At 48.1% G+C, this 18379-nt stretch overlaps 1 protein-coding gene and 2 non-coding genes across 3 annotated transcripts; 1 reads left to right on the top strand and 2 right to left on the bottom strand.

Annotated features, from left to right (window-relative positions):
- The first annotated feature begins 1758 nt into the window (after positions 1-1758).
- On the top strand, positions 1759-1941 carry LOC119459853 (U2 spliceosomal RNA). Its single transcript, XR_005193839.1, has one exon. It is a non-coding gene; the product is annotated as a U2 spliceosomal RNA (small nuclear RNA).
- Positions 1942-11627: 9686 nt separating this feature from the next.
- LOC125946581 (uncharacterized) lies at positions 11628-16525 on the bottom strand. The gene is made up of 3 exons (XM_049670072.1): positions 16361-16525; positions 14880-14996; positions 11628-11881 (listed from the first exon to the last, which is right to left on the bottom strand). The coding sequence occupies exons 1-3, from the start codon at positions 16460-16462 to the stop codon at positions 11738-11740; spliced, it is 363 nt and encodes a 120-aa protein (XP_049526029.1). The 5' UTR covers positions 16463-16525; the 3' UTR covers positions 11628-11737.
- Positions 13337-13412, bottom strand: Trnap-cgg (transfer RNA proline (anticodon CGG)). Its single transcript has one exon. It is a non-coding gene; the product is annotated as a tRNA-Pro (tRNA).
- Positions 16526-18379: the final 1854 nt, after the last annotated feature.

Raw genomic sequence — 18379 nt, 5'->3', positions numbered from 1 at the left:
AAAAATCTAGCATTTTTGACGCATTAAGGATAGAATTCGTGCGGTCACCATACGTTGCCGGGACCACGACATGCGCAGCTCGACGTCAAAATGTGCGCAAAACGTGCCAGTGATTCAAATCTATAAGTCAGCAGTAGCGCTTCGAATAGAGTTTCTCACTATAACACAGTGAGAAACTTTATGGCGCTTCCTGCACACAAGTGGCAACAGTAACGAATCGTGATGTTCGTTTTTCCGCTTTTAACTCGCTTATGCTTTTATTTTTGCCACTGCTTAAATACGGTGGTGTGGCTATCTAAAGGTGTCATCTCCTTTTTGCGACTGTACCAAGATGGCGTAATTGCGTCAACGGGAAGCTGCGCGATTCATATTGCGAAGGCACCTCCCAAAGTCTGATTTTTACAGCGAAGCTGTTAAGGGCTGTCTTCGATGGTCGCTTCCGGATGTAGAAAAAAAACTCTCATTGACCGTAGGCTGTATGTGCGAGTGAAAGCGCGCGAGGGACGCGCGCTTTCACGGGGAGCGAACGCACGACGGATAGCGAACACGACTTCTTCCGTCGTGCGAAAGGCCGTGGGGGTACGGGAGGGAGGGATGGGAGGCGACGTTTAGGTGCGGCACCAAATGCATATATTGCGACCGGGTGCAAGGGGAACTGGCGACTCAATCTCCCACGCGAAAGCAGGACAGTGGGAAGGCAGCGCGGGAGGGAGGGGTTGCGGTTTCTGCTCTGCGAGCAACTTGTACTTTGCGCGGCGCCGGGCAGTCGCGCGCACCGTATCTAGAAAGCGATCTGCAACATGGCTCCTACCTTTGTATGTGCTGTGCTTTTTCCGCTCAGTTTCCGTTGAAGCGATAGACCGCATGAACTTTCGCTCGCTGCTGCTGGCGCACTTGCTCACGCCAGCGTTTTGACAGCGGTTGTGTGCGGCCACACAAACAACGCGCAGAACTGTTGTCGACGGCGGCGGCGTTTTGCCCGCGTTCGCACCGAACGCGCGCGGCGTTGGTGACGTGTTTGTGAAGACCGTGCCAACCTTTGCCGTACACCCAATGGCGGTGTACCGTAGCGACCATAATAAGGCCATGGTCTCTGTGGTCACTAAATAAATGAAAACCACCGGATCATGTATATTTCTCATTATTTAATAGTTCAAATAACCAATACACCATCACATCTTAATAGTCATAATTGGAAATACCTAATTCCCACCATAGTACAGCTTCGCTTGTCTTCCACTCCACCCCAGTGGAAGGGCTGACAATTTTTCTACACATTTTTTCCGACAGCACACTAAAAAGTACGATTTTCTCAACTACTACCTTACACTTCTTTCTAAACAATGCTAGATTATTTTACCGACACTCGCTACACGACTGTAACTAGTGTGGGAAGCTGCCATTTTTTATTAGGGAAGTGTAACAAAAAATTCTGTGCCATTCCACTCTGAAGGTGGATGACCAGCGAAGCTGTGTGTGGTGATTGACTGTTGCTTCGGTAAAACGTTCCAAGTTTGCGTAATCAGGCCACATGGACGGTTCGCATTTCTCTCCGCCTCGCGCTCCTGGCGGGCAGCACGCTTACGCCAAGCATCGTCGGTGGTCTCCTTCCGTCGCCGCGTCTTGGTAGGCACGCCTATTCATTTCACCGTCAGAGCAGAATTGAGGAAAGGAGCCTACGTAGAGCATGACGTCATAAGACAGATTGGTAGGCACTAGTTTGAATACGCGGGATGGCGTACACGTGTGTGGTGCGAAATGGCCAACGTGGGTCAAAGTGTAGTATCTGTTCTTATCAGCTTAATATCTGATACGGGTTGTATTTGGACCCAAGATATTAAACTTATTTTTGCAAGTTGGCGGAGTGCTTGAAGCCTGCTTCACCTCTGCCGTGGGTCGGCCTGGTATTGCACTATCTTCTGGATTTTTGGTCTACGGACATCGATCCACTGGAAACCAGCCATATACAGCTTCGCTGTAAAACTACACTTTCTACACCGCAGTTTCGATGATTGTAGGTAGCAGACGACCGACAAACAGGCTGGCGTTGCAAGCGCGTGGCGCCATTTTGTCTGCAACAGTCGGTATACATATATGGCGACGACAGTGATAGTTTGCTAAAAGAGGGGGGGGGGGGGGGAGTGCTGTCGTGACTGTGTCACAGAGAAAGGTGCGCTAATCTTGCAAGCTAAAGTTATCTTACTCGTGCAGGCTGTTTCAGGCTGTATATATACCGAAGTTATATTCGTGCGTTGCACATTTAGCGATGTATTTAGCTGCAGTTTGTCTACATTTGTTGCTGAAAGGAGGCTCGTGCATCGAAGTAGGGCACGTTTTCGTCTGCTAATGCAGAAGACGACACGCAGTTAGGGCAAATAATACAAGAACATAAACCATGAGCAGTTGTCAGGAGTCGGAATGCCTTCATATCTTTCAGAGCTGCTAGCCTTCATTGCACAGCGACCTACGGAGGCGATTATCGTGACGACCCCCAATGGCTTTAACGTTAAAACGGGCTTATAAGAGAAAGTAGCCCTGCCAGGGTTTGTCTACCTGATCAATATCTGTGTGCGATCAAAAAAAAGTCGCAGTTTCGCCCAAAAGGCGAAGCATTGATGGCGATAGCAAATCAGTAGACAGCTATACGAAGTAAGAAGAGTAACTTTATCGGCTGTATAAACATGTAACCATTCGCTTACTAACTAAATTAACAAGCATGGTGTCACGCGCGCACTAGCAAACATTAACACATTTCACTCGATGACCGCGGAAACTCGCTGTCAAAACGATGGAGTAAGGCAGCGCGGCAGCAGCAGCGAGCAAATTGAATTTCGTGCTACCTCTCGCTTCAACGCGAACTAAACGGCGAAAACACAGCGCATGGCGGACTTTGTCCCTGTCGCGGATCGCTTTCAAGATAACGAGTCCGCGCGGCCGCGCCATACGCAGCAGCCGCAAGAGTAGAATGCCCCCCTCCGTCCCTCCCCCTGGTGCCTTGCGTGCGACGGAAGACGGCGTGCTTCCTCCCCGCTTTCCTCCCTCGCGCGTGAGATGGAGCCGCCAGTGTCTGCTACACCATGTTGGAAAGGCAGGAAAGTTCACCGGAAGAAAAACATCACGCTTGCTGCCCAACACTGCATGGTGGACGTGTAAGGGGAGTCAGGCAAGAGCTCCTAATCTTATATAATCTACACGCAGGGCTACGTGAAGACTGAGTTCTTGATTGCAGCAACACCAGGTGTCATTTCAGATCGCGGTGGCAGTTAAGGCTGCCAGCGCATACTGAAATACTGTCGGCAGGTTTTATATATCGGGGCCCACCCCACTAAATCATCAGTTGTCAGCGCTGTGCCCTGTGGCTATACCCGTCGTCCCATGATGTTTGCGCTATTTCCTCACTAGGTAACCAGGTTCCTTGATGACACGCAAATGTGACCTTGGCTATCTCCGTAATAACTTTCCGCGATTTCATGCAGATAGATAAACGTGAAGGGCTTCTGCGAGTTCGTTGAGGGTGAGTGAGTGAGTGAGTGAGTGAAATTTAACTTTATTGAGGGTTTCGTCTTTTTGTTGTCCTCTAGGTAGCGTTTTTTTCCCCTGAATATTGCTCAACCAAGTCGCCAAACTCAGTGCTCTTGTGAAGAAGTGAGCATCGCAGTCACTGCCGACATCGAGCTCCTGCGTTTTGGGTGTCTCTGTGCGTAACTTTCGGGTGGAACCACCCGAGAATGTGCCTACCGTCTTCCTAAGGGGAAGAGGAACCCGAAGACACCAAGTTTTCGGGGGTGGACCGCTCCACTTCCGAGAAATCACCGAAAGTTGACCGGCTTCAGTGCCATCGGCGGCGTAGCGGCGACGAGGCGGGTGAGCGGCAGCTTGCAGCGACGAGGAGCAACACCCTGAGCCCTGTGCCGATGAATTCAAGACCGAAATCATATTCGGAAACCACAAGTGCCAACGGTGAGCGTTTTTGAATCACTTACGCTCGCCCACCGTGAACAGCAAGAGACTATGCCGTACACCGTAGAAGGCGAGGAAATAGACCCAGAGGAGCTTGAAGACGGCACCTGGGTCACACCAAAACCGACGCAGGGCAGCTTAGACCCCTTAGATCTACAACACAAGTACAGCAAGGCCGCGTCCAAGCCCGCAGAGGCCAGGCCTGAACACGCCAGCACTTCAGCGCTTCACGTGCAAGCTACGCGCCCGCCGAAGCTGCCACGTCGGAGACCCATGCCGAGGCTGCCAAGCGAACATTACAAAATTGTAATTAGACCCAGACACCCAATCAACCTGGCGAACATAGGCCTCGCTGCAATACTGGAAGCCATCCAAAGCACGGCCAAAGTCGACCCGGCCCGAGCAGAAGAAGAAGACCAAATAAGAATCCACCCTATTAAAAATACCATTACAGTCAGTACACCCGACAGAACCAGGGCAGAAGCCTACCGCTCGCTGGAAGTCCTGAAGAGCCTGAGGTACAATATGAATTTACCAGTGGCTACCTACGTACCAGCGCCGGACGACTCCATCCGTGGCGTAGTCTACAAGGCCTACACGGATGAAACAGACCATGATTTTCAAGCTGAACTCATGAAGAAAAACCCCGACATCCCCATAGTAAATGCCAGGAGACTGGGTTCATCAAGACACCTGGTCATCACCCTGGCGGGAAAAAAGCTTCCTGCCACGATCCGCTTCAGGTGTTTCACCCTAGAAGTACACCCATTCAGAGAGAGACCTGAGGCCTGTTTCAACTGCAGGAGGCTTGGCCACCGCACAGACGTATGTCCGCTGCCCGACCCTGGAACACCAAAATGCCGAAGATGCGGAGGAGAACATCCACCACCGCCATTAGGAGAAAAGCCGACATGTACACCACAGTGTGTAGTATGCCACGGCGAACATCCCACTGGCAGCCGGAGTTGCAAGCTACGCTTCGCGCCGGTAAAACCTGTAAACAACAAGAAGACATCGCTCTCTTACAGCACCAACAAGCGCGGGAGATCAAAGTCACCAGGCCAATCAAGATCACGATCGAGAGGAAGAAGCCAGAGCAGGAACAGGCAATCAAGATCGAGATCGAGAGGAAGAAGCCAGAGCAGGAACAGGCAAGACCCCTTCCCTGAGCTGAAGAGCCGCAGCCGCAGTCGGGAGAGATCAACTGCTAAGCCAGCAATGAACAACAAGAACGCCTGGAGCAACGGACCCCCCAAAAACGTGGCCTGGACCACCGACGTTTCAGGGCAAACCCGCAAGGAAGCAACTACTCAACCCGCACACAACACAACGCCGGCCAGGCCTCAAGACATTCAGGTGAGGGAACTAGCAGAGCTGGTTAAATCGTTACAACAACAGTTGGCTTCAGCCAACGAGCACATTAGGCAATTGGAAAACAATTACAATTCGACCACTACCCCACCCGCACCCGAGGAACAGGTGGCCTGTGCTCAGAGTGAGGTAACTGACATGGAAACTGACAGAATTAGAGGAGAAAAGCGCAAAGCTTCGAGCCCAGCGCCAGAAACTGCCACAGAGGAAAAAAGAGAAAAAGTCAAAAACTCGACACTCAGAATAGCCAAGCTAGAAACCGCAATCAACGCGCGATTTAAGGAGCTAGAAGCCAAACAGGCTGAGTTTCAAGCAGCTACTGAGGATCGCCTCACCAGAATCGAAGCCGCGATGCAAAACATGCTGTCCGGCATTAATCAGCTCAAGATAACTAACATAGGCACACTGACACAGCAACAACAACAAAGCCCTCTTGCACAATCGCAACTCCTAGTTAGAGGTGATGTGCCCAATAATACTAGCTTAGATCAAAGACCCCCAGCAGGGGGCCCAATCAGAACACACGGACCACGTGTGGAAACCCCTACGCATTCATGATGGCCAGCGACCAAATTATGATCTGGCAATGGAACTGCAGAGGGTTCCGTGCAAAAAGACGCGATCTCGAATATAGGATCAATCACTCTACACTCAAACCTGATATTATTGCGCTTCAAGAAACTGGCGTAAACGCCAAACTTGTTGGCTACACAACCTTCAATGCGAAAGTGACGGAGGGGAGTAATCCGTCCACGGCACTCATGATACATAGAAACCTCACCGCAAACACGATAGAACTCGGGATCGAGGATATATCCTACAACTTCGTAGAAATACTCCCCAGAAAGAAAACTTACCCAACCTTATACATTCTAAACGCCTATCACCCCCCAAAGAACAGGGGCACAGTTGCCTCCAGACTTATTGTAAAGGCGCAGAAACATGCCAGAAGCTCGCCACTAATTATAGTAGGCGACTTCAATGCTCACCACTCGGCATGGGGCTATCAGTCTTGTGACAAGAAAGGGACCAGCCTATGGACAACCTCTCTGGAGCTTGGTTTAACTCTCCTCACAGACCCAGAACGCCCCACCCGAGTAGGTAACAGCGTCTGTCGAAACACATCGCCCGACCTAACATTCATCAAAAACATAGAATTCGCCAAATGGGAAAACACAGAAACTAATGCAGGCAGCGATCATTACATCATAGCCACCACATTTCCGCTCAGTAAAATCAAGAAAGGAAAATTCAAAGTGAAACATACTAAATGGGAAACCTTTAGAGACATTAGAAACGAGAGGGAACACATCGTAATCACAAACTTGGAAGAGTGGACATCCAACCTAATTGAGGACGCGAACAAGGCCACCACCGAAGCCGAGATCGAGGAGGATCACCCATCCCCTGACTCACGGCTTATACACTTGTGGGAGGCTAGGGAAAGTATCCAGAAGAGATGGATGTCACAAAAAAACAACAAGACCTTACGTAGGAAGATAGCTCAAATCGACAAAGAAATCGAGAAACACACGCAAACATTGAGCAGAGAACACTGGCACCAAATGTGTGACCGGCTCAATGGTCAATTAGCTAACAAGAACTCTTGGTTTCTACTCAGACATCTAATTGACCCCGAACAAACCAAATCAATCACAAGTAAGAACATGCAGAAACTCATTCATTCTTATCCTGGGGAGGAGCATGACCTAATACAGGAACTGCAGCGCAAATACTTCAACACCAGCAAGGACATACCCACTCCAGCTAAATATGAAGGAGAAAGCAATCCAGCTTTAGATAGGGATATAGACGTAGCAGAAGTTAGAGCCGTCCTCAGCCAGATTAAAACCACTGCCGCTGCCGGGGAAGACAGCATAACAAACAAAATGCTCCGAAATTTAGATGATCGCTCGATCAGCGAAATCACTAAACTCTTTAACACCCACTGGACCGAAGGAAAAGTTCCACCTAGCTGGAAACATGCCAAGGTCATATTCATACCGAAACCAGGCAAGAGGTTAGAACTGGGAAACCTTAGACCAATTTCTCTCACCTCCTGCTTAGGCAAGGTCATGGAGCATGTAATATTAAACAGGATAAACTATTACATTGAGACAGAACACCTACTACCTGACACGCTAATCGGTTTCAGAGCGTGTCTGTCAACACAAGACATTATGCTTCAACTGCAACAAGACATTCTAGATCCACGCCCAATAAGAGCCACTCGTACCATACTGGGCCTGGACGTCTGTAAAGCATTTGATAATGTAGCCCATCAGGCCATCTTAAATGGCCTATCCCAGCTGAATGTAGGCGAAAGAACTTTCGCCTACATTTCCGACTTTCTTAAAGAAAGAACGGCAACCATCCAACTGGGTGAAGTGCGTGGTCAAAAGCTTACTCTAGGGACAAGAGGCACCCCGCAAGGTGCCGTCCTCTCACCCCTACTCTTCAATATCACCATGATGAACCTACCACAACAACTAAACAGGATACCACACATCAAACATGCCATATACGCGGACGATGTTACCATCTGGACAAACAGCGGCTCGGATGGTGCGATAAATGACGCGTTACAGGAGGCAGCAAATGTTGTGCAAGAGTATGTCAGACACAACGGGCTAACATGCTCCCCCACGAAATCCGAACTCCTAATCATTAGAAATAAAGCCAAGAAGACGCCAGACACTGACACCCAACAACAGGCACCGATCAAAATTGTCTTGGAAAGCGGCCCGGTTCCTCCGGTTCTGACCATTAGAGTGCTGGGTATGCTTATTCAGCACAACACGCAGAATACCGCGGCCCTCACAAAACTGCAGAACACCGCCAAACAAATTTGTGGACTGCTCAGGCGAGTGGCCAACAGACACAGAGGAATGAAGGAGATGGACTTGTGTAGGTTGATTCAGGCATTCCTAATCAGCCGCATAGTCTACTCCTTCCCCTATTATCATCTCAGGAAATCAGACAAAGCTAAAATAGAAGTTATAATTAGACAAGCGTACAAATGGGCACTAGGTTTGCCTGGTTATACCAACACCGAGAAGCTCCTCCAACTTGGAATGCACAACACCCTAGAGGAGCTGATCGAAGCACACAAAACAGCACAAATAATACGCCTATCAGACACGATGACGGGACTACACATCCTGAGTAGACTGAACATTAAACCCATATACACCACGGGAGGCAGAGCACCACTACCTCCCGCAATCAGACATTACCTAATAATCAAGCCATTACCCAAAAACACCCTGGCAGGCAGGCACGATGGCAGGAGAAAAGCCAGGGCAGACAAACTACGCGAAAAGCACACGCAAGACCAAACCGCGGTCTTTGTCGATGCCGCCAACCAGGGATACAACACATACACCCTGAGTGCCGTGGACGGAAAATCTAGAATTGTAAATGTGGCCTCAACTAGAGCCGCATCAATCAAAGAGGCCGAAGAAGTGGCCATAGCGCTGGCCATCATGAACCCAACTACCCATACTGTCCTGAGCGACTCTAAGAGCGCTATTCTCAGCTTTATGAGGGGCAGTGTGGGACTAAATACAGCCAAGATCTTGAAAAACTTTAATCAGGACGACAGAACAAAAATCAATCTTGTCTGGGTCCCCGCTCACTCGGGAAATCCCGGTAACGAGGAAGCGCATAGAGTGGCCCGAGGGTTAACAAACCGGGTCGCGCTCTCCTTGGAACCGGACCCCCCGATGGGAGAGGTAGTGACTTCCTACAACGAACTCACCAACCTATACAAAGAGAACAGGAGAATATACCCAATACCACACAGCAACCTTACAAGAGCGCAGGCCACTGTCCTCCGCCGAATTCAAACTAACAGCCTTATCACTCCTCATCGCTTAGCGATCTTCACAGATGGGGAGGTTGACCCAATATGCCAAAACTGCGACAAAAATGCCATCGCAAACCAAAGACACATCCTCTGGGAATGCGAGGGTCTTCCCCCACCCAGAGAGCTTCTGCCAGCTCCCTCTGAAACGACATGGGAGACCCTAATACGGTCTCCTGAAGAAAAGCTACAAAAAGGAATCGTTGCCTGGGCGGAAGAGGTCGCCGCAGACAAGCGGCCACCTACAACGCCGTGAAAAATTTTTTTTTATAAAGTTGTTTCCTCCTCCTCCTCAGTGCTCTTGTCGTGTATTATATCGGCACAATTGGCTAGTGTTTCAAATAAAGGGGAGGAAAACTCATTATGTAACAGCTGCCGAGGATGTGGGGCACAAACGAAGATGCAATATAATTTATACACAGTTGATTTATTTGTTAATTGGTGCCCCCTACCCTTGTCTCTCTCTAAGAACGAGGAAAAAAGGTTGCGTAAACACTGCCCTTTGATCTTCTGTTTTGAGAGCAATTAGGGAAAATCGTATGAAATATTTTACTTCAGCGGAGTTCTGTTGCATACACCCGCCGTGGTGGCGTAGTGGCTATGACGTCACGCTACTGAGTCCGAGGACGCGGGGTCGAATCCCAGCCGCGGCAGCCGCATTTCGATGGGGGTGAAATGCCAAAACTTCCGTGCATTGGGTGCACGTTAAAGAACCCCAGGTGATTGAAATATAACCCGGAGTCGCCCACTGCGGCGTGCCTGATAATCGAATCGTGGTTTTGGCACCTAAAACGCTAGAATTTTGTATGCCCTGTCGCATATTCTCTGTAGCGTCTTCTGAGGCACCAGCTCACGTTAAGTTTGTAACACAGTAAGGCGGGCCGTAAGGTGCGCGGACGCGTAGTGCGAAACGAAGGCTCTAAATAAAGTGGAGCTCGCGCACTAAACGACGTTCGGCACCACGGACCGGATAATGTGTCCGTGTAGCTGGTCACGCAGCAGCACTCACGAAGGTCCATCATGGCAGGTGTACAGGACTCTGCGCCATCTGCGCGTCGCCATACAGTAACAAAGGCTTCGGGATGCCTACACGACATCACGCTGTTGATTCATCGTAGATACTGTCGGAACGATTCTCGAGTGGCGTCCATCTCAACATGCCAGCAGAACATGTTACCAGTGGCCACCAAAATGCTAAAGGTCACAAAATTACCGCTACTCAACATAACAGGAGCATGGGCCGTTATAACTTAAGACTATTCCAATCTGTTTTTATTCAAAAACGGGCCATTAGCCCTCCGTGATTGGTCAAAACGGCTCCAGCTCAGCCCATATGGGCGTGGCCGCCGCTCATATGGGCAGAGCTGGAGCCGTTTTGACCTATCACGGAGGGCTAATGGGCGCTTTCGAGTAGAAACAGATTGGGATAGTTTTACGTTATACCGATCCAGTTGTAGCAACGAGCACGTATCACACGAATTCGCCTTCGACATGCTGCTACTTACGAAAATGGCATCCGTGCTGCGCATTCAGTTAATCCCACAATAAAAATGCACCCACACTGGTAGTTTAAACTGCGTCTGTGAAGTCGAACGACAGTAGACCTTACCTTGGGCCTTACTGCGATTAGGGTTAACTTGATAATGTGTCCCAGACGGAACTTAGCCTCTACAGGCAGAGGAGTGTGGTGAGACATGCTTCATCTTAAACTGACAGCACATATCGTTTTATTGTTTCAGGAGAAAAAAGCCTTTTATTTCGTGTCATAGTATACTGGCAGCTAAGTGTCGAACCAGTGGTATTAGAAGTTTGCATTACGGACGCATTTTCATGTACGCGTCCGCGACTAACGACGTTCGCGGTTTCTCGGCATGTGTGTCTTTCTGGTCGATGACAGAAGAAGCATTCGCCAGCCTATAGTCACATCAGGATTGCAAAGGGACTCGCGCCAGCAGCTGTTGGCCAAAGTCAAATGCATGACCTTATCTGACGACCATGTTAGACAGGCAAGTATAAGGCTTGAATCGCGAGCTGCCTTACGAAATGTGGCTGTTTGGACTTGTAGCGCACGTCTGTCGTCTCGTCTTTTCTGTCGTTGTCTTTATCTGCGCCGCAATTCACCAATACGCCTGACGAAGCCGGACGACACCAGATGCGACTACATCTCGCCATAAACACGTGGGCGACCAGAGGACTGCCAAGTGTCCGCTTGTTTCCCATATAGAGCAAAGGTCAGATACATCGCTGCGACCGTGAGTGCCGAGGCTAACAGCGTCACGAATTTGGCTGCACTTTGCTATTGTCTCCTGGGTGAGCTGGTGGCTATTATCACTTAGAAAGAAAGTAAAAAAAAAGCGGTTCGTTTCAACGACATGTATGTAGCACATAACAGGCGACTCAAAGCTTCTTTCACTGGTATGGTCTCTATTATTCCACAAGCGACCAGATGGAAACCATCCACCCCCTCCAAAAAAAACCCGAACCACCAATCTTCGATGACTCCGCACCCCTTTCCTCATATTTCCCCAACTTCTCGTCGCCCTATGTTATAAGACGGTCCTTGAGGAAATGGACCCGCTCGAACGGGTCCGACAAGCATCTGAAGGAGAGGTCTCCGAGGTGAACGTCGTAAAGAAGCCACGACATGCCTGGGGGAAGGTTGGCGGATGACTTGAGGCCGTCCAGCTGCGCAGAAGGTGAGGGCAGCGCGTGGTCGATGTTAACGATAAAGTTGATATATATGTCCACGCGTTTTTTTCTCTCTCACGAATATGCGAAGCGTTGGTTGGCTTAAAATAGCACGACAGCCGATCACCATGTCTAACACAAACACTACAATTGGCCAACTTAACACCAGCCATGGTAGTTTAGAGGCCACGGCGTTGCGCTGCCGGGCTCGAGGTCACAAGTTCGATCCCAAGCCTTGCCCGCCGCATTTCGAATGGATGGCGAAATGCAAACACGCTCTGGTACTTAGATTTATGAGTAAGTTAAAGAACCCCCCGGCTGTCACAATCAATTCGGCGTCTTCCACTACACCGTGAGTAATAATCATATCCCAGTTTTGTAACTAAAACACCATAATCAATATATTTTTCGGTAATAAAAGGACGTCACTTCTCAAGACATGACCACTTAGGAACCCCGAGACTATCAACCCCACCTGAGACATTATAACCCAAAATTACTGGGTTAGAACACTACTGGTACAGGATAATACTAGTATATGTAGTGCTCCACGTAGTTTCGTTTCACACTGCATGTGAAAGGCGTTGTGGGAAATTGCTACATCGAATGCTGGTGCGCTTCCCCGCAGGTCTGCGAGCGCGTATTTCAAGTCTCGGAATTCACACAAAATGCGCATAACTTCAGCACTGAGCTATAATAATTTTGCAACCTCGACTCGAGCACTCACGTATTTCAAGAAACAATAATATTAACGAATTAGCGAACCTAGCTATTGGCTATTATAGAACCTTCGATGGTGACCCAATGCTGCTATAATTTTGTCGAGAAAAAAAAATTACGAATGCTCTATTCTCGAGAGCGTCCGCGCTGCCTCGTTCAGTCACGTGTGTGCTAAGTGTGCGTATGTGCAAACGCGGACATACACAGTCGGCATCAGAAGTGTGCGAGCCACGGCATCTGAGAAAGCACTGGATTGTATATCCGGCACGTAGACTGGTATTCGGATTTCCAGCCTGCATCAGTATCTGCGAATAACGTATAACGTCGTACGCTTTTTTTTGACTGTAGGGTCACGAACTGCTCAGAAGGTCCACATTTTGTCAGATAGTGCGCGGTCATAAAGTTCTGACGCTGGTTGTACCTCGGACCGAACCAGTCCACTCGTGTCAAAAAAGAAAGAGGAGAGAAAGAAACAAAGGAAGAAAGAAAGACAGAAGAAAAAAAAAAAACACCGCATATCCACGAAGTGAATGATGATGAGTGGGCGAAGCACCGGGGGATCATTCGGGTAACCTTGAATCCCCCGTATATATATATATATATATATAATCCTAACATAAGAAGCCAACAAACAATGGCACCAAGAACAACATAGGGGAAATTACTTGTACTTACTAATTTAATTAAAGAAATGATAAATTAATGGAAATGAAAACGGATGAAAAAACAGCTCTCCGCAGGTGGGGATAGAACCCACGTACGTCTTCGCATTCCGCGTGCGATGCTCTCACCATTGAGCTACCGTGGAGCCGTTTTCCCATCCGCTTTCTGGGGTATTTATGTTTTACAACTAGAAGTAACCCTGGGATATATATATATATATATATATATATATATATATATATATATATATATTGTACATGTGTACAGTATATACAGCGCTTATATAGCGATGATGATGATGATTTATTGGCATCCCCTTTGAAACTGGGCGGCGACAAATAGTCACCTAGCCTGCTTGATTTAATCAGGTATACTATACATGTTCTTTATCTAGCATTTTTGTATACCTCTCATTATTATTTAAGGTATACCCTAGGTATAGCCCTTGTGCACCGCAGCGCCCCTTGCGGTCTCCATGCAAACCAGAGCTACGGATGACGACGAGGGACAAGGCTCGGCCCTAAGGTGCTTCGCCCCTAAAACTGGTTGGTTGTATGCAACGCAAGAGCTTCGCCCACTCAAATGCACTTTGGCGCCGTTGTGGCCGATGTGCTAAAGCTAAGAGCGCATGCAGATTCTCATGCGCCTATGCAGTGTGCAAAAAAGGGCGCCTGGCACTCCTCCAACGTTGGTCACGTGAAGGTTCGCGGTCGAGGATTGGGGAATGCATCCGAGACGTGTAACGGGTCCTATGGTGTTTTGGAGTGAACGAACACGAGAAGCACAGAAAACCGCGTGAAAAGTGCTTTTACGGTGGCCAGCGCCTGTAACGGCACTTTGCGAGCAGTTGTAGTTGTAGGTGTGCCGGTTCTCTCGCTAAAAGCTTCGTTATAGAGCATCACTGAGTGCTCTCTCACGCTTACACAGACACGGCGGAGCAGTTCAGAGTTGTGTCTGCCCAATGGGAAGCCCTTTAGAACTGTTGCTCGTGTTACTCCTAAGGTTTGTCAGTAGTATTCTAACCTCCATATTCTAGAACGTCCCTCCACGTTGCTCAACCTCGACCTCGAGAAAATCGATGTCAGCGCCGCCCCTCGACAGAAGCGCCTTCTTCAGTCGAGGGGTGGAGCTGTACTCAACTCGGTGGCAGAGACCCCGTGAGACCCATAGGTAGCGTACGCCTTTCCAGAAGCGCTTGCATTTAAAGTGGGCGGAAGCAACAACGGGTCAGCAGTCTAGATAAGCGACGTTAAGAGTATTGGTGAAAAAAAAAAATCTCGGAAGAGAATGACACCATCGAATCCGTTACAGGCACAGGAAGCGGCACAAGGCAGATAAAGACGTTTTGAGATTAAAAAAAAAGATTAAGAAGTATACAAAAATGCTGTAATGAAAAACACGCACATTATACCTGATTAAATTAAGCAAGCTAGGTGACTATTGGTCACCGCGCCGTTTCGAAGGGGATGGCAATAAATCATCATCATCATCATTGAATGGAGGAAGAACTTCCTAGTCAAGGATGGTTTGAGAATGCGGGGGGTAAGGCTCGGGTGGGCAGTAAATGGTACCGAATCATAAAAGTGAAAGTACTAGATGTACCAGAGCTTACCTTCTCTGTTAAAGACTCTTCATCCTCCCAACTAAGCACCACGCTTTCGTGAGTTACCGGGGAGCCGAATTTCATGCCGCCTGGCAGCAAGCTGGTGGTTGTCAGACCTTGACAGTCCTGCGGTGAACCACAAGGAAAATATAGGCGTTGCAATTGCCACTCACGGCTTTAAGAAGGAGCACATTTTGAAGCAATTATTTCCTTCTGGCCCTGTTCATTTGCATGGCGCGGTTTCCCGCTTCTTGGCGGGACAGAATTAATCGGGCTCGGAGGAACACGATCTTTTCAACGTACAAGGCCTTGGTGATCTTAAATCATGCTCCTGGAGCACAGTCGACGAATCCACTCGACGGTGCGCTCCTACTTTCCGCAAGAATAACTCAGGTTTGACGGAACACAGCGCGACATCACACAGAATGCAAACTTTCGAGCGCTGTTCCATCGCTTGTTCGAAGGAAGTCATTAGCATCGCTGACACCTACTCGACTTAGGTGGGTCGATTAACAAATCCAGCTGACACGACCGCGTTCAGGTTCATTGGATTCCGAGAACCAACCAAACACTTTAGGCTATACGCTCTCCAAAACACGCCGTTGTTCCTTCGGCCCGATTCACTAGCGTTCACAGAGTAGTAAACATGTTCTGTGCGGAATGGACACCACAGAGAAGATGGACAGCAAGCTTATTGTATATATTCCCCGCATCACATGTTTAATTCTGAAGACCACCAAATAGACCCATGCCACTATATAGACGTCGTCTACACTCGGGCTCTTCAAAACGCGCCTGCAGTCTTGGCTATTACGAGAGGCAAGCGATGGTGATTATACGACCACCATTGTCTTATTCCATACAAACATAATATAATAGAATGCACGGCCGTCAGCCGGTTGAGCGCATCTCAAAATTATGGTCCGTGCAATTGACTGACGTCGCCGCTGGTTGTGACAGGGTATCATCATCGCGCATTCGACAGCCTTCCAGAGACCTACCTGCCCGGGAAGTACCCTAAGAGCGTGTCTATTACTCGCTTCAAACATGCCGCCAAACATGTCGCATGCATGTGAACGGTCTCAGCGCGCGATTTCCTAATTCGAAACATGTAGTTTGTATTTGCATTGATCCTCCCATTGCAAGGTCATAACTCCTGCTTGCAATACATTTCCAAGTATGCTGCGCTGATTCTGTTCAGGCGAATTAAAAAGAAAGATATGTTACGTATTTAACCTAACCTAACCATGCTTTGGGCGCACGTTAAAGAACCCCAGGTGGGCAAAATTTATCCGGAGTCTCGCACTACGGCATGCCTCATAGTCATTACGTAAAACCCCAGAATTTTATTTTTTAAAACACAAACACACCCACACAAGGAGGCGAAAAGAAATAGTTTATAGGTATATTATATACCGCGTTGTGAGCATTGCTATGGCGGAAATTGTGCCGAGAAAAATGAATGCAAATAAAGAAAAGTAAGTACTCACCACTGTGTCTGATTGTGTGAGGTAGAATTGCTTGCACTTTAGGTATGCCTTTTTGTTGATATCCGTCGTGGTTTCATTCAGCACGTACAGCAGCGTGCCCATCTCCAGAGAGAGGCCCAGCCTGGTGGTGTTCCTGGTGTACTTGGCGATGACCAGAGCCGCGTGGGTGTGCTGCAAGTTGAAAAAAGGAACAACCGATTAGCATTCTTGGCATTGTCACACCCGTTATCGTTAAAAAATTATCTAAAACTTAAAAAAATCCTGCGCTTGAGTAGTTCAAATCCAGCGCTAATGCAGCTCCACTAAGGTCAAACCTGGGGAAATGCGAAGCAGTGATGCGTCAGCGTTGTCGCGCGTTGAGCGCTTGCAGCTCGGCGTAGGAAGTTCCAGAGCACGCGAACTGCTTATAAAGACCTTCTCTCTTGCGACACGGCGCGCTCTGATTTGGTGCTGGAGTAGTGGTGGAGTGAGGAGGAATTGAGCGATGATGATGATGATGATTTATTGGCATCCCCTTTGAAACGGGGCGGCGACAAATAGTCACCTAGCCTGCTTGATTTAATCAGGTATACTATACATGTTTTTTATCTAGCATTTTTGTATACCTCTCATTATTTTTATTTTTCAAAAATTTACCTTGTACCGCTACCTATGATTTTAAGAGATCAGGTCGTATCCATCTTCTCCCTGCTTTTTTTCCACCAGTACTCTAATCGTCTCTTGCTTATCTCTACGGCTGATCTGTTGATGTTTCCTTCCACTTTAAACCCAAGCGCTTCTGGGAGTTGCACGTTACCTACGGTTCTCGCTGGATGGATCCCGTCGCATTCCATTATGATGTGCTGAGTGGTCTCTGTATCTTTACTGCAGCATACGCATGCCTCATCTAGTTCCGAATATTTGTTCCGGTATGTTTTGGTCCTTAGGCATCCGGCTCTAGCCTTAAATAGCAAGGCACTGCCCTTTGTATTATCGTACAAAATTTCCCTTCTAATTTCTTTCTTCTCATTCTTGTAAATCTCCATTGTCCTTTTTGTTTCCATCCTTTGCATCCAATTCACCGTCTCTATTTCTCTCACTTTCTTTCTGATGATTCCTGGTTGTCTATTTACAGTTTCGATTATCCTGTACTTGGTTGCCAACTTCCTTGACCTCTTCCTCCATTCTGTGTCCACGCTTTTCATGTAGAGATACTTGTCCACTTTAGCCGCCCATTTATTTTCATTAATGTTCCTGAGCCTTTCTTCAAAACTAATTTTGCTCTGTGCTTCCCTGACTTCAAAAGAGGCCCAACCCATGTCACCCTGCACTGCCTCATTTGTGGTATTACCGTGGGCTCCCAAAGCCAACCGGCCTACTCATCTTTGGTTAACTTCCAAACCCGACAAGATATCCGATTTTAAGCATATAATGGCATTTGCGAATGTTAGCGCTGGCACCATTATTCCTTTCCAGATTCCACGCACCACCTCATACTTATTGTGGCCCCACAGTGCTCTGTGTTTCATTATTGCTGCATTCCGCTTCCCCTTTATTTTCAGATTATCTTGGTGGTTGCTTGAGTAATTCTTTCCTTCATTTATGTGTACGCCGAGGTACTTATATTGCTTTACTACGGGTATTACTTGCTGTTGTGGGGTGCTGTCACGAGCGCTTGTGGGGTGGTGGCGCCCTCTCTTAAGCTGCGCTGGTACCAGACTGGCGTATTGGAAATGATTTTCACGAGTTTCTGCAAATTAATGCGCTTAAGTACTTGATTATTCCTATCTTGTAAATTATTTCGAATCATGTTAGTTTATTTTGAACCGGCTTTGATCAATTCTGCATTTGTTTGGACCCTGTTTCGAGAACTTGTTTTCGCGCGTGACCACGACGACATGAGATCACATTACAAGGTTTTCACGACTTTCTGCCAATTAATGCGCCTAATGCTTGATTATTCCAGTCTTTTAGATTATTCTGAATCGTGTTAGCTTATTCAGAACCGGTTTTGATCAATTATGCACTTGTTTTGAACGT

This window comes from Dermacentor silvarum, chromosome 7, assembly GCF_013339745.2.
Source record: "Dermacentor silvarum isolate Dsil-2018 chromosome 7, BIME_Dsil_1.4, whole genome shotgun sequence".
Classification (NCBI taxonomy): domain Eukaryota; kingdom Metazoa; phylum Arthropoda; class Arachnida; order Ixodida; family Ixodidae; genus Dermacentor; species Dermacentor silvarum.
This window is presented reverse-complemented; position numbering and strand designations above follow the sequence as displayed.

Coding starts and splice junctions, on each gene's coding strand:
- LOC125946581 (XM_049670072.1), bottom strand. CDS start 16,462: ATGGGCACGCTGCTGTACGTGCTGAATGAAACCACGACGGATATCAAC. Junction 14,997..16,360: donor TCACACAATCAGACACAGTG/GTGAGTACTTAC, acceptor GGTTCACCGCAG/GACTGTCAAGGTCTGACAAC. Junction 11,882..14,879: donor AAGAGTCTTTAACAGAGAAG/GTAAGCTCTGGT, acceptor CCTTCTGCGCAG/CTGGACGGCCTCAAGTCATC.